We start from the raw sequence: 14,027 nt of genomic DNA on the forward strand, positions 1-14,027 counted from the left end.
GGCAGAGGTGACCACCATGGGCAGGTGTGAACACTCATGGGCTTATTGGAAGGCTCAGGGAGGAGGATCTTGGAGACCCGAGACACCTGCTGCCAGGAAAATAGTGCCCAGAGCACCCAGACATGGGCTGACATGGGAGCTATGACATAACCATGGATCAAGACTAGGACGTTGGGATCAAACTCAATGATAAGAATATTCCGCCCACCTTTTGTTTGGGTGTTATTTTATTCTGTTTTGCTTCCCGTGCAAAGCTGCTTCCTCCTCTGTGTTCCCCGTGGCTCCTTGTATTTGCTGTATTTCCTCACCTCCCATCTTGTGCTCTGACGATGCGCGGCTCATCCCCACTTATGAAGCACAAACCCCCCGTAGACTGGGGCTGGGCCTTATAAAACTTGGCTCTTCCCAGCAGGACCAGCCTCGTGTTAGGGGGAATATTTGTTCACTAAAAGAGCGGATCAGAGCCAGCGGTAGGAACAGGTCTGTTTTCCCGCTCCTCGCCATGACCTCAGAGAGAGCTGGGTGAGGAGTCTAGGGGTGAGAGAGAAGGGAGCGGGGAGCAAGCTACCGTATTTATAGGTGAGTAAAGCTTGCCAAAGGAAATGAAACGTTTGCAGTCATCGCTCCTTTGCAAAGCTTTCTTTTCCCACTTACGGGCCAGCCCTCCAATTCTGCAATCTGAAAAATGACAAAAATCAAGGGCCACGTGTGAGGCAGTCCCCACGGTCCCAGTGGCTATTTTTAGGTCGTCGTGACACGGTTTCGGCAGTGCGATGCTTCCCCGGCTCAGCGTTACTGCCGTTTTTCTGACTCATGTTTGTTTCTCACGCTCACCCTGGCCCCGGCCCATACTCTTTACCTCATTCTTGCCACGCCGTTTTCCTATCGGACCATCCAAACCGGCCTGCCTAACAGCTGGCCCCCAGCCACTTCCCTAAAACGTCTCTGTGGATAGCCACACTTTGTGGAACTTGGTTGATGGCCATCTGTCGCTGCGAGGGCCCCACGGGCCCCGGGACATTGCGTAAGGGCGGAGGCGGCCGACGGCCGAGTCTGAGCTCCCACCACCGGGAGCGGGCAGAGGTAGGGGAGCTGTAGTCAATGCAGCAGCGGAAGTGTCCTCTCTTTGTCCCAGCAGAAGTGGAGCCTAACGGGGCCAAATGCCGCCTTGGTACTTCATCAGTGATGAGGGGGTCCAAATCGCAAACCTCTTCCGCTCCTCACCCGGGCCCACCCAGTCACATTCCTACTGGTGACAGGTCTCCGTCACCTCCCTCCCTCCCCTCGTTCCATCGTATCACTGTAACATCCAGTCCGAGCACAGAGCTGGGAACAACGACATCACCGAAGTTTTTCGACCGTGGAAATGAGGTTAAGCTTTGGCTCATGCTCACCCCCCAGCTCACTTTGCAGAGTATGTTTTGCTCACACGGGGAGCTGAGCAAACCCCTGGCCGTGTGGAGACGGTGGAAAGCGAACTGGATTTGGAAACGGGAGCCCTGAGTGTAAGTCCCAGCTTCAACTTTTCCCCAGCCACAGGACCTGGGGCATGTCATTTAATCTGTGAGGCTTCAGGCCTTCGGTGCTAGATGACCTCCCAGTCACTTCCATCACTCGCCCTCTCTGATTCCGTTTGCAGATTGACCGATATTGTCATCGGTTGGCTAACATCCATTCTTTCGAGCTACCACAAGTGCCACTAATTGGTCTCCCAATTAGTCTTGTTCTTCTTTAATTTCCTCCAGAGTCATCTTTCCAATCAATCATTTACTCCTCCGCTTAAAACTTTCCCACAGACAAGCCCTTACCTCCTACGGTCCAGATTCACTGATGTGAATTCATGAGCCGGCTTTTCCTGTCCTCCAATTCAGCCCTACCCTCAGCAGCTCCAGCCCTTTGCAGATGCTGTTCCCTCTGCGTGAAGATCTTTCCCACGTCTGTCTTGACTTATTCCTTCTCATTCTTTGGGTCTCAGCTGAGACATCAATTCCCTGCCGAAGCCAGCTCTCAACATCCTTCCTGGGCACCCACAGCACCCTGTGCTTCTTCCCATTATAGTCCCCTCACCCTGTTGTCCCTGTGGGCAGTTTCCTGTCTCTCAGACAGACGCTGAAGGCAGCATGGTGCCTTGCACACCGCTGTGTCTTCAGTTGGTTAACACAGTGCCTGGCACTGATGAATAATCGAATGGACACATGATACTCTCGCACTGGACCCCCATCTCATTGCAAGTCTTCTCTCCACCGACAAGCTAAGCTCTCTTGACTGCTGCTTCTCATCTTTGCGGCTGCCACAATTACTCCCCGAGATACCAGTGGCATTAGGTGCTTTTCTACCCTCTTGGTCTCTGAAGATAAGAGGGCAAAAGTCAGGTGTGACCATGGGTGACCGCCTTCCAAGTTGTTAGGTGGAAGAAGTTAACGGACCGAAGATGCTACCGTATATATAAACTCCAAAAGTTACACTCAGCAAGGAGAACTCAATCCGATGAAAGTCCGCCCAAAAAGGCAAAAGTATGGAAATTCGTGTGAATAATCTGCCAGGTGCCACCCTGCTTCGGCCCCACACATAATAATACGAGAAAATATCTTGATATATACATACTCTTACCCAACCTCAGGATCCAGATATTCTATCTTTAGGGATTTAGTCCTATGGGTTAAGCCAGATATGGTAAGTACATGGCACGTATCTTCCCACCTGCCATTCTTACACTATGGATGGATATTGCTAAGGATGACAAAACTCTTTTTTGTAGGGTCTCAGAATCCTTCTCGACACTGTGGTCCAGAATCAACTGCCAGTAGGTGTCCAACCATCACCTGCTCCCTAAAAGTGTCCTTTGTTAAAGTGCAAGGACCCCAGGAGTGCCTGGGTGGCTCAGTCGGTTAAGCCTCTGACTTGATTTCAGCTCAGGTCGTGATCTGACAGCCATACAATTGAGCCCCGTGTCAGGATCTGGGATAGATGTGGAGCCTGCTTGGGATTCCTTCTCTCTTTCTCTACTCCTCCCCTGCTCATGCTCTCTCTCTCTAAAAAACAAAAAAAAAAAACAAAGGCCCCAGACTGGAGACCAGACCAGTGTAGAGTTCTAAGGTAGATTTATTGAGCAAGTACTTTCTTTGTTCAAAAGAAGAGAGGCAAGAAAGATGTGGGGCACTCAGAGAAGGAGAGGTGCAGCAGGGGAGGGGGGACATACGTTCCAGAAGGAAACAAAAGGCACGGGAGGAGCCATCATCTGAGTTCTGGGCACAAAGGTTATGGGCTCTGAAGCAAAGGACGGCAAAGCCAATGAAACAAGCAGCGTCCTATGGAATGTGCTCTCGTTCTGGCTTCTACCTCCAGCAGAGCCCTATACTTAATTGAACCTCCATATATAAGGAGGGATTGGGGGATTACCCAGACTGTCAGACACGAACGGCTTAGATGAGTCTAGACTGGAGAAGGAACAGCAAGATTAGCTTCTGATCTGCAGGGATTGTGCTTGGCATGCCCCTGTCTGTAGAGCAAGATACGGTAGCGGATGAGAAGGCGACAGCATGGGAAGGGGGGCGGTTCTAGTCATTGGGTGGAAGGCCAAGCCTTTTCCCTTGATTACAGACCATTGGGCAGCGTTCCTGAGTTTTGGTGGCAGCAGGTAGTTGAATAATGAAGTCTAGGCCAGCTCTCCCGTGCCTCCAGCGTGGCTGGTCTGCAAGGCGCTGGGAAATTGCCCCAACGCCCTGTAGGAGACGGATGTTGATGCAAATAAGCCCCTAAAAATACAGGCAACAGAAACGGGCCAAAGGAGCATGCCCGAGCCATCAAATGCCTTTTTGATTGCAAACGGAACCAACGCTCAATATTTTCTTGGGGGGAGTAGCATGCATAGCTGTGCAATGATGACTTCTTCACGAGACAGAGAGAGGAGTGTGCAACTGCTCCCTGTGCACTCACACCTGTGCACTCTGGCACAAGGGACGTTCCCGTGAGCACCCACATCAAACAGTAAGAATCTTTCCTGCCTAACAATGTGATGATGGTTAAATCCCTGTTAACTCAAGGTGGAGGCGCTCCTATAGAACAGAGTGCTTCTTCTGGGGTATCCAGAGTCTTGAAAGAAAAGTCTAAGGAGATTTCCTCTTTGCGATGCGTACCTGCTGATGTAAGCGAGGCTGGCCACAGCCAACAAGGTGAGTCCTTTCTTCTTCAGTGGGTAGCAATGTGGCCTCAGGAGGACTTCAACCAGCGAGAAGGGCAGTATGGATGTGTGCTGGAGGAGAAGAAATGATATCAATCGTCACGTCAGACAGCCCCGGTGGCCTGCCATGCCCCCAGTTCTCTCCTTCCTTTCCAATCTAACTTCTTAGGCAACTACCAGCTGAAACTTCCCCAAACTTGGCTCGCATCATGCTCCTTAGATGCTCAAGAGCCTCCAATGGCTCCCTACTGCCTGCCATACTGGTCCAAACTCCGTTGTCTGGCCACCAAGGCTCTTTGTAATGTTCTAGCACCTTCTCTGCTCCTGCTTATTGCTCTCTGCTCTTCTCTTCCCACCCCCCCCACCCACCCACCCACACACACACTTACACACCCACCCACACACACTCCTTCCCTAGAACAAAGCTGTTTCCTTCATTCCCCTTTGCACTCAGCGTGCTAGTTCCCACCCTCACACTTCTGTTCATGCCCCAACTCTCCGTGTGGAATGCCTTCTCTCCCTATATTCTAATCATTCATGTTCTTCACAGCCAAGACAATCTTCCACGATGCTGTCTCTGAATTTTCCTCTTGCTAATTTCTCTCACCCAATTCCACTGCATTTGTATCCCACTCCATGCAGTCTGGCACTTACGATGTGTACTCGTAAGATCTGGGGGTGGGGTGGTGGAGAATACTGCTTACTGGGAACATCTAGTAGTGTGAGTATTTTATGCATATATATTTTCACACGTACAGCTATCATTCCCCTTTCATCCCCGGTCCCCGATTGCCTCGGCTCTTGGTAGCCCCTCGTGTCCTCAGGCTCCGCTTGCAAACCCCAACTCATCCCCATTCCTGATCCCCAAGGCAATAGTCGCTGGGGCTTAGAGATGTCACAGAGCCCATATCACCGTGCTCCCATGCCCAGCCGTGTGGCTGGGGCCCTGGGTGCCGGCTCTGGGTGGCCTTTGCTCTCAGTCATGTCTGCGTCGTGCTCAGAGGCATCTCCAGAAGACCACAGTTTCTTCTCACTCTACCTGAACTAGGGAGGGTACGGTCAGGAGATCCAGACCCGCAGATGACAAGAAACGTGGCAAGTTTTTATGCGGTAGGGGTGGAAGGAGAAGGAACAAATCTTAATAAGAGGGCATTGCTGGGTAGAGAGGGCCTCCCGGGGCCCTGACAAGGCTGCAGTTGGTTGGTACAAAGTAATTAGGCCTCTTCCAGGCCCTGGGGTCCCTCATGTTAGTAGCAAAGCTTAGAGGAACAGTGTTGCAGACAAGCTATAGCTTTTATATATACAGTTTTTTTTTTTTAATATCATAGAGAGAGAGAGGAGAGAGAGAGAGCACAAGTGGGGGAGAGGGGCAGAAGGAGAGAGAGAATCTCCAGCAGGCTCCACACTCAGCCCCATTCAGGGTTCCATCCCACAACCCATCATGACCTGAGCCGAAATCAAGAGTCGGACGCTCAACTGACTGAGCCCCCCCAGCCCCCCCGCCCGGCATCCCCATGCTACAGCTTTGATAGACTTTGCCCCAGGATGGTCCTGAACTTACTGATGGGTTGCATGTACAAGGGGAAAGACACGCAGGCCAATTGGCATACCCCACATCTTTCTCTGGTCTGATTTTCGGCTATAGTTTCTGTGTCTCTCCCTCTAATAAACAGCATCGTGATTACAGGCACCAACTTTCAGATCTGACCTTGGGCTCGTGACTTGAGCCTGAACTTCAGCTTCCTCGGCTATACGATGGAGGATAGCCAGTCCACACGTCACAGGGAACACCACCCTGAGGATTAGGGGTAGAGCGTGTAACGGGCTTCGTCCTCCGCCCCTGAGCGCTTCCATTGAGTGTTAGCTGGGATTGCCACCTTTATCACTGTGACCGCTGTCCTTCATCCCCTTGGTGGCCCAGTGTGGCTGAAGGGAGGTTCTGGGCTGCCCACAGCGCCAGGTGTTCAGATGCAGGCGTGTGAGCAGCTGGAAGAGGGTAGCCCAGCGGTCCCTGTGGCCACCCTGTGGCTCCCTCCCCAGCCCACGGTGGTTGCCTACGCTCCCAGCCGTGGCCACCTCCGAGCCCTGGCAACGCCCCGTGACTGCCGTCAATGATCTTTTCACCCAGAGGCCACCTCGGGAGGCAAGAGACAGGGCTTGTCTGCCCAGCACGGCCACCTGCCTCTCCACCCGCCCTCCCTCTGCCGCAGCGGAAGATCCGGCTTCTATTAGGAAGCATTAACAGTCCCATTATACTGGCCATTGATCTGACAGATTTTATTAACCCTGTCTGTCGTCAGCAGCTTCCATTCTCTACATTAACGACCATTTGGAACAGAATTCCCGGGGAATAATGTAGTGCGTTCGCATTAGGAGCAAATGAGTTCGTAGTGATTAATGCTCTTGCAACAAATAACTCAGGAATGCATGACTGGTCACCTCTTCTAGAAGCCTGCCCTTTGCAAGTGACATTCAATTGGATTTCCAAATGACTTCTCCCTGATGACTTCTGGGAAGTTTACCTCGGTGATGTCATTAGTGACGGGCCATATACTGTGGCTTAATACCAGCTAAAAGGTCTTTAAAAGAATCGCATTTTTTGGCCGGAGCTGAGGGATAGGAGGAAGAAGGTCGTCTGAGAGCTTTCTAAACATGGAACTACCGAGAGGAGACAAGCGTGATACAATAAACTTCCTGGTGTTTCAAACGTCCTGGTATTTCACCTCGCGTTCGTATACATTGTATAACCTTTATCAGGCTGAGCATGATTTTTTTTTTTCCTCTGAGGAAGAAAAAGCAACTCAGGAAGAGAAAAATCAAATATGCTTTCTGCTTCCAAAAAATCTAATAATTAGGCTGGGATTGACACAAATTAGAACACTGCCAAAAATTACTGAAAACAGTGACTCATTCTGTATTTCAATTAACAGTTTCTCAGTTTCCCTTATAAACAGTGAAACTGACAAAAATTAATTATCTCAGAGGGGGTAAAATATTTCCTTCCAGAGTAAACAAAAACATCATGGGCTGAAACAATAGTGCGTGCTCACGGAGAGGATGCAGTGAAATGATCTTCCCTTGTCAACTAGCCATCATTTTGGTAGAGCTTTTCCTTGAATATCTCGTTCCAAATGCATTGGTTAAAAGGACAGTGTCGCTCTTTCCCCATCCTTCTCTACCAAATTATGCCTTTTTCTCCTGTCCTCAGTGGAACGCCCACTTTGGTCTGAATCTCTTGCAGACGTAATGCTAAGCCTGAGACAGGGATTTAAGAATTAGGATATTAAAGCATTTTATCTTTCAATTTTTATTTTAAAAAAAAATGTTAATGGTTACTTTTTAAAAATTTTTTGAATGTTTATTTTGAGAGAGAGAGAGACAGAGCGTGAGCGGGGGAGGGGCAGAGAGCGAGGGAGACACAGAATCCCAAGCAGGCTCCAGGCTCCGGGCAGTCAGCACAGAGCCCGACACAGGGCTCAAACCCACAGATGGTGAGATCATGACCTGAGCCAAAGTCGGACGCCCAACCGGCTGAGCCACCCAGGTGCCCCAAATGATCATATGAGAGAAAGAGAGAAAGACAAAGAGAATGTGAGCAGGGGAGGGGCAGAGAGGGAGAGAGAGAGAACCCCAAGCAGGCTCCACACGGTCAGCGCAGAGCCCAGCTCACAAAACCAGGAGGTCATGGCCTGAGACGTAATCAAGAGTCAGACCCTCAAGCGTCGGAGCCACCCCGGCGCTCCTGTTGGTAAAGCATTTTAGATACCTTGTTGCAAAATAGCCTTGGACATAAGAACTTAAATTTACCAGCCCACAGAGCATTCTTACAAGGTGACACGAGTGGGAACGTGAAACATAAGGAGCATTTACTTTTACTCACTTCCCCCCAGGGAGCTACGGAGCTGTTATAAAGAGCTATCCTGTTGGGTTTTTAAAAAAAAAAAATTTTTAATGTTTATTTATTTTTGACAGAGAGAGAGAGCATGAGTGGAGGGAGGGGAAGAGAGAGAGGGAGACACAGGTTCCAGGCTCTGAGCTGTCAGCACAGAGCCCAACGCGGGGCTCAAACTCACTGACTCGAGATCATGACCCGAGCCGAAATCAAACGCTCAACCGACGGAGCCACCTCGGAGCCCCAAGAGCTTCCCTGTTTTTGAGGCTACGGGTACAATCAGATGCATTTGCCTGAGTCTGGAGAAAGAAGCAAGCCTTAATCCCCGAGATAACCCATGGAGCCCCCAGGTTTCCATCACAGTCATGCAGGCTCCAAGCCCTAAATCCATAAGCCTAGGATGGTCCCACTCTTATCTCTAAGATCCTCGAGGGGCAAGAGCACTTAATTTTCTCCAGTGAAAGGATTCAGGGAGCCTCCACATTTTGAAAACCAGGTAATGCTTAAAACTACGGTCTCTGCCTTTTTCCTCTATTTCATTTCCTTGTTGGACTGGCTCTCGTGTTGATTTGAGTTGATCAAGATAAACACGGCTGCTTCTAGCCTCTTGGACTGGTCATTGAGAGACTTTGTCCTTCAGAAGCTGTTTCTCACAATGAGCTTCCGTAATATCGCCCGCTTTGTGTTCTTCTCAGTGTTCGCCTCCTTCCCTCCGTTCAGGCAATGCTGAAATCTTAGAATCAGTTCCTCACACTGACTCTAAACTGAGGTCCTTTCCCCCAAGTCTCTAAAACAATGTCTTTGGTTTGTTTATGGTGCTAATGGATTGAGAATTTTAAATGAAGTTTTAGGGGTGCCGGGGTGGCTCAGTCAGTTAAGCGTCCAATTCTTTTTTTTTTAACTTTTTTTAAAAGCTTATTTAATTTTGAAAGACAGAGACAGAGCACAAGCAGGGGAGGGGCAGAGAGAGAGGGAGACACAGAATCCAAAGCAGGCCCCAGGCTCTGAGCTGTCAGCACAGAGCCCAACGTGGGGCTCGAACTCGGGAGCGTTGAGATCATGACCGGAGCCAAAGTCAGACGCCTAACTGACTGAGCCACCCAGGCGCCCCTAGTGTCCAACTCTCGATTTCGGCTCAGGTCATGATCTCACGGTTCATGAGACAGATCCCCATGTCAGGCTCTGTGCCTCCTTAAGATTTTGTCTCTCTCCCTCTCTCTCTGCTCCTCCCCCACACGCTCTCTATCAAAATAAATAAATAAATAAACTTAAAGAAAGATGAAGTTTTATTGCCCCAGCAAGATCTCATTTCTGGGGACATTCAGGGTATTTTTTGCTTACTATGCATTAAATATAACACTTCTTCTGTATTAAAAAACACAAAAGCCTTTACAAAATCTCCTCAGGGGCAAACACATGGCCAAAACATCCATTAAAACTTAAATGTAAATACAGCAGACATGGAAAAGGAGGCAAAACAAACCTTAATAGAATGCTATTATACTCAGGCTTGTTATTACACTGCTGGGTCATGTTCCTTAAGCTCGCAAACTCCATGTGGTAAAAACACACAGTAATAATTGTTTTGTAAATCCTTGTAAGACCATCTCTGATTTCAATAACTACCATTCATTTGCCAGTGAAAAACTTTTGCCTCCTTCCTCACCACTGTAACTTCTGACTCTGACACCCACAGGTTGGGACAATGGTGAAGGTCTCCCTGGGAATATTTTGTATCCAAAAGCAGAGACCATCTGTATTCTTTCTGGCCCCTACGTTGTTACAGTTACAATTTTGCTTTAAATCCATCGGATACATGAAAATCCAGAAACGTAGACATAGGTTATATCTTTCCTTTCCTTTCCTTTCCTTTCCTTTCCTTTCCTTTCCTTTCCTTTCCTCCTTCCTCCTTCCTCTTTCTTTTCTTTCTCTCTTTCTTTCTTTCTTTCTTTCTTCCTTTCTTCCTTTCCTTCCTTCCCTTCCCTTCCTTCCTCTTTCTCTTTCTTTCTCCCTTCCAAACTTTCTTTCTTTCTTTCTTTCTTTCTTTCTTTCTTTCTTTCTTTCTTTCTTTTTTATAAACTTTTCCACCTACACTGCCTGTAGGTGTCTTTTCAGCCTCAAATACCAGAGAATAGAAGACACTGCCATTGGATTTGTAAAAAGTCCCTTTCCCACTTTCTAGAAAGTCAAGTGCACAAGGTAGGTACCACTATAATTAAAGAGCCAATGTTAAAATGCCTGGGGAGGGGGATTGGGAAGATAAACCACCCACAGAAAGAGCCACGGGTTTGCCTTTGATCTTCGTGGTCTTCCTGGGTGGGCTGACACAGCCCAGCGTGGCAAAACTCCAGACACAGAAGTTAAACACCAGTAGTCTTATTTACCAAGGAAGAGTAGTGATGTTTGCAATTTACTCTGAAATATACCAAAAATAAGATGAGTTGATGGATGGGCAGATGCACAGATTTGGGGTAAAGCAAATCCAGTTAACTACAAATAGTAGAATCCAAGTGGCAGGTATTACAGCGGATCACTGCAAAAATTCTTTCAACTGCACTTGGTTTGAAAATTTTCATAACAAAAGCTTGGGAGCAATGTGAATAGTCTTTCCTGACCTGGAAAGAGAAGTAAATGCTCCACTGGGCTGAGCAAAAAAAAAAAGCATGGTGTTATTTATGAACTCATACATGGCTTGAACAGAGAGTTAAGTGATACATTTGTAAATCTTCTGAAGAGGGTTTCTAAGTGATTTCTCGCTTACTACACTGTTGTCCCTTGGGTTAATATGGAGTTTGGCCAACAGCTCAGAGCAACAGATCTTCTGATAGGAAGCTACTTGGCTTTGACAGCATCCAGCCTGGTGAAGAGGTGCCTGTTTAGACTCTATCCAGTTAAGGGTAGGACGAAAAGAAAGATCTGGGATCTTAGGACTCTACAATCTAGGGATATATTTGCCTTTTCCTGTTCTCTCTCTCAGTACCTCTCCAAAGCACCCAAATGCCTTCCTCTCGTTTAATTCTCTCTGGCAATAACAACACCCTAGACACTTGCTGTAATCACTGACCCACTTCTTCATGTTTTCTACCCAAACTTGATTCACTTTTCCTTTCCAATTCATCCCATGGCTGTCTATATCCTTTTATCTTCCCCAGCATCACCCCCCTAGTTTTACCCTTTCTTGTACATACTCAACATTGCAATTAGACTAACCTTCCTAAAACAAGTTTCATGTTGCTACTTCTGCTCAAAAAGCCTTCTGCAGCTCCCAGCTGCCTCGGGTCCACGGTTTAAACTCCTGATCTCATCTCATCTCTGATTTTCCACAGCTTCTCAACAGGCCCCCCCCTCCTTTGACTCAAACCAATCTCCTCATCATTCTGTTTCCTTCCCTAGACTTCCTTTCTTTTCCCCCTCCATTTGCTGAGCTCTAGAATGCTTCTCTCCTGACCAGCCCCACACACCTTTGAGATGCCTTGCAACCCAAAGCACCCGCCTTACCATGAGGACACATGAAGGAAAATCAGGACCCAGGAGACACTGAAATGCAGATCTACCAACTGGAGCTTTGCTGGGCTGCTCTTACTGAGATTGAAACTCAGCAATAGGTTGCCAGACAACCGAAGTAAAAAGAGAGAGATGGAACGAACGGTCTCTTTTCTCGTTTGTCTGTGTTTAGGGGAAAGCAAATCGTTCCACTAACATTTTCCACTAGTAGGTGGTGTCCCCGACGCAGAACAGGTCAGAGATCTAGGTTCCATAAACTGATAAGATCTGAAAACAAAATAATAAAACAGAATCTCTAGGCGGGGACTCTGCCCGTAAGGAGATAATATTGTATAATTAGGCTTCTCATGATCAGAGTAGTAGATCGACTCCCATAAATACCCTTTCCCCCCCTGGGGTGTTTTTGGTTGGTTTTGTTCCCCTTATGAGTCGGACAACAGCCCGTATTTTATTCTGTGCTGGGAGGCTGGAGCGGAGGTATTCTACCCCAGTTGGTGACACAGACATCTAAATGCTTGGAGGATTTCAGTCAGTGGTAACAACGACAGCCCCTTACTGCAAAGGAGAAGCCTCACCGAGGAAGCCAGCCCGCCTCTCGGAGCTGAGCACGCAGCCCTTTCTGCAACTTCTGGGGCCCATGCCCCGGCCACGCCACACCCATGTCACATCCTGCCTTTGCACGAGGTGCGCACGCTCCTGTCCCTCCCACAGCTCTTTGGGGCTGCCCTCCGCCCTGCGGTGCTCAGCTCCATTCCGTTCTGTTTCTTACGCTGTCACTTTCGTGTTTCCACGGTCAACTTTCTTCCCCTGGTGTCATCAGATTATCAACTCTTTGAGGGCAAAGATCTCATCTACTTTTTCAGGACGCCTCCCTCCTCCGCTTAATAAGTGCTTTCTGATCGATTTCCTCGATTTGAACGTATGTGTTGCAAAGTAGAATTAAGTCCTTCGTGCAGCCTGCAGAGCTCCCGATGATCTGGTCGCCTCGCCCGCCTTACCTCTAGGCCGTGCTGTCCCTACGTCCAGCCTTCGCCCCTCTTCCGCCACCCACAGTGGTACGTCACACACATGTCCCTCCCCTCCGTCGCCTCCTTCACCTTCTTCTCACTTTACAGGGCTTGGCGTAGATATCGCTGCCTCCGGGGAGCCTTCGCCACATCCTGAAACCTCCAGTACGTTCCCTTCCCGGCCACAGCTGGACCTCCTGTGCTCCTTCACATCAGAGTCACATCACTGTGCTCACGTGACACTGGCCAAACCTCCCAGGATAGAAACGACTCGAGGCTTAGGGCTATTCCCGTTTCATCGCCAGCGCCCGACCCACTACTTGCCCTTCTCCGGCCACGTGACTGTTTGTGGCATTCATGCACAGATCAGTGGAACGTTGGAGTGGGGCAGAAGAGCAAGGGGCCGTCCTCCACCTCTCCTGGCAAGACCATGCAGCGTTCTGGAAGGAGAAGACAGCAGCTGAAGGCCAGGTGCAGCTGACGTGGGCGGCCGCAGAGCGGGCCGTGTCCACGGTCGCAGGGCCACATCAATCCTTCTTTGGGTGATCACCATCCTTTGCCACGGCTACAGATGGAACCCCGGGTCCTGAGAGTGGACGTCGTGGTCACAGGGAAACCCGTGAGAAAATGGGACGCCTGGGAACAAGCTCAGGGTGTCAACGTCACGACGACTACCCTGGAGATTCAGCTAAAGGGGTGTCAGCACCCGGGAGCCAGCAGCCCTGCAGGAAGTCAAAACCTATGTAACCAGCAGACGCTGTACTTTGTTCGTCTTGGGGTCTGCTGGCCTTGGCCCTCCGCTCTGGGACTGGGCCAGGTGGAAAGCCCCAGGTTTTGTCCGGTATCTTCTTTGCATCTCCTCCTCTGAATTGGAGTGTGATCCACCCTTCCTCCGTGCTTCTGAGCCTGGCTCCAGATAGCACACATGGAGACTTGTTTTTAAGACATAGACAGATGGGCAGCTCTCTAGAAAGCTGCTCCAAGTTGGAGAGAGGAGACTGTTCTTTTCACGAAAGAGAAAGTTGCAGAAGCATGAGAATCTGCTCTTGCTTTAAGAGCCACGGTGTCTCGGGCCACCGTCGCTTCCCCTCAGATAGCACATCGTGATGTCAGTAAAGGACACGATGTGTGGGCAGCTGGTTTCCCTGGGAGATAACAGCGATTCAGGAAAGCACCCTGCATGCACACGCTCCGGGGCAAAGTTCCAAATTCCCCACATGACTGATCCCATGAGGGACTGGTTTCCAAACTCTCTCGCCTTCCTGCCTCCGGCTCTCCCTTGCTGACCCATCAGGGTATTCCTGAAGCGACACGCCAGCTGTTCTTGAAGAGGGGTGCTTGCTGCTCTCTGGTGGCGTTCCCAAATGCGAGTAGTTGGTTGAAGAGGTGAAGAGGGACACGTGTGTTCACCGCAGGGGAGGCGGGGGGTCTAACCCGCAGAAGG

The 14,027-nt window shown here is 49.4% G+C and overlaps 1 protein-coding gene across 1 annotated transcript in view; it reads right to left on the reverse strand.

The window, feature by feature from the left end:
• ADTRP (androgen dependent TFPI regulating protein) overlaps window positions 1–14,027 on the reverse strand; it is a 65,271-nt gene that overhangs the window by 18,189 nt on the left and 33,055 nt on the right. The window contains exon 4 of the mRNA XM_047102671.1: window positions 4,137–4,252. Coding sequence (XP_046958627.1) covers window positions 4,137–4,252 — 116 coding nt within the window. The remainder of the gene's footprint in view (window positions 1–4,136; window positions 4,253–14,027) is intronic.

Source organism: Lynx rufus, unplaced genomic scaffold, assembly GCF_022079265.1.
Source record: "Lynx rufus isolate CCGP_SWC_20201006 ecotype Redwood Valley unplaced genomic scaffold, mLynRuf1.p SCAF_6, whole genome shotgun sequence".
In the NCBI taxonomy this organism is placed as follows: domain Eukaryota; kingdom Metazoa; phylum Chordata; class Mammalia; order Carnivora; family Felidae; genus Lynx; species Lynx rufus.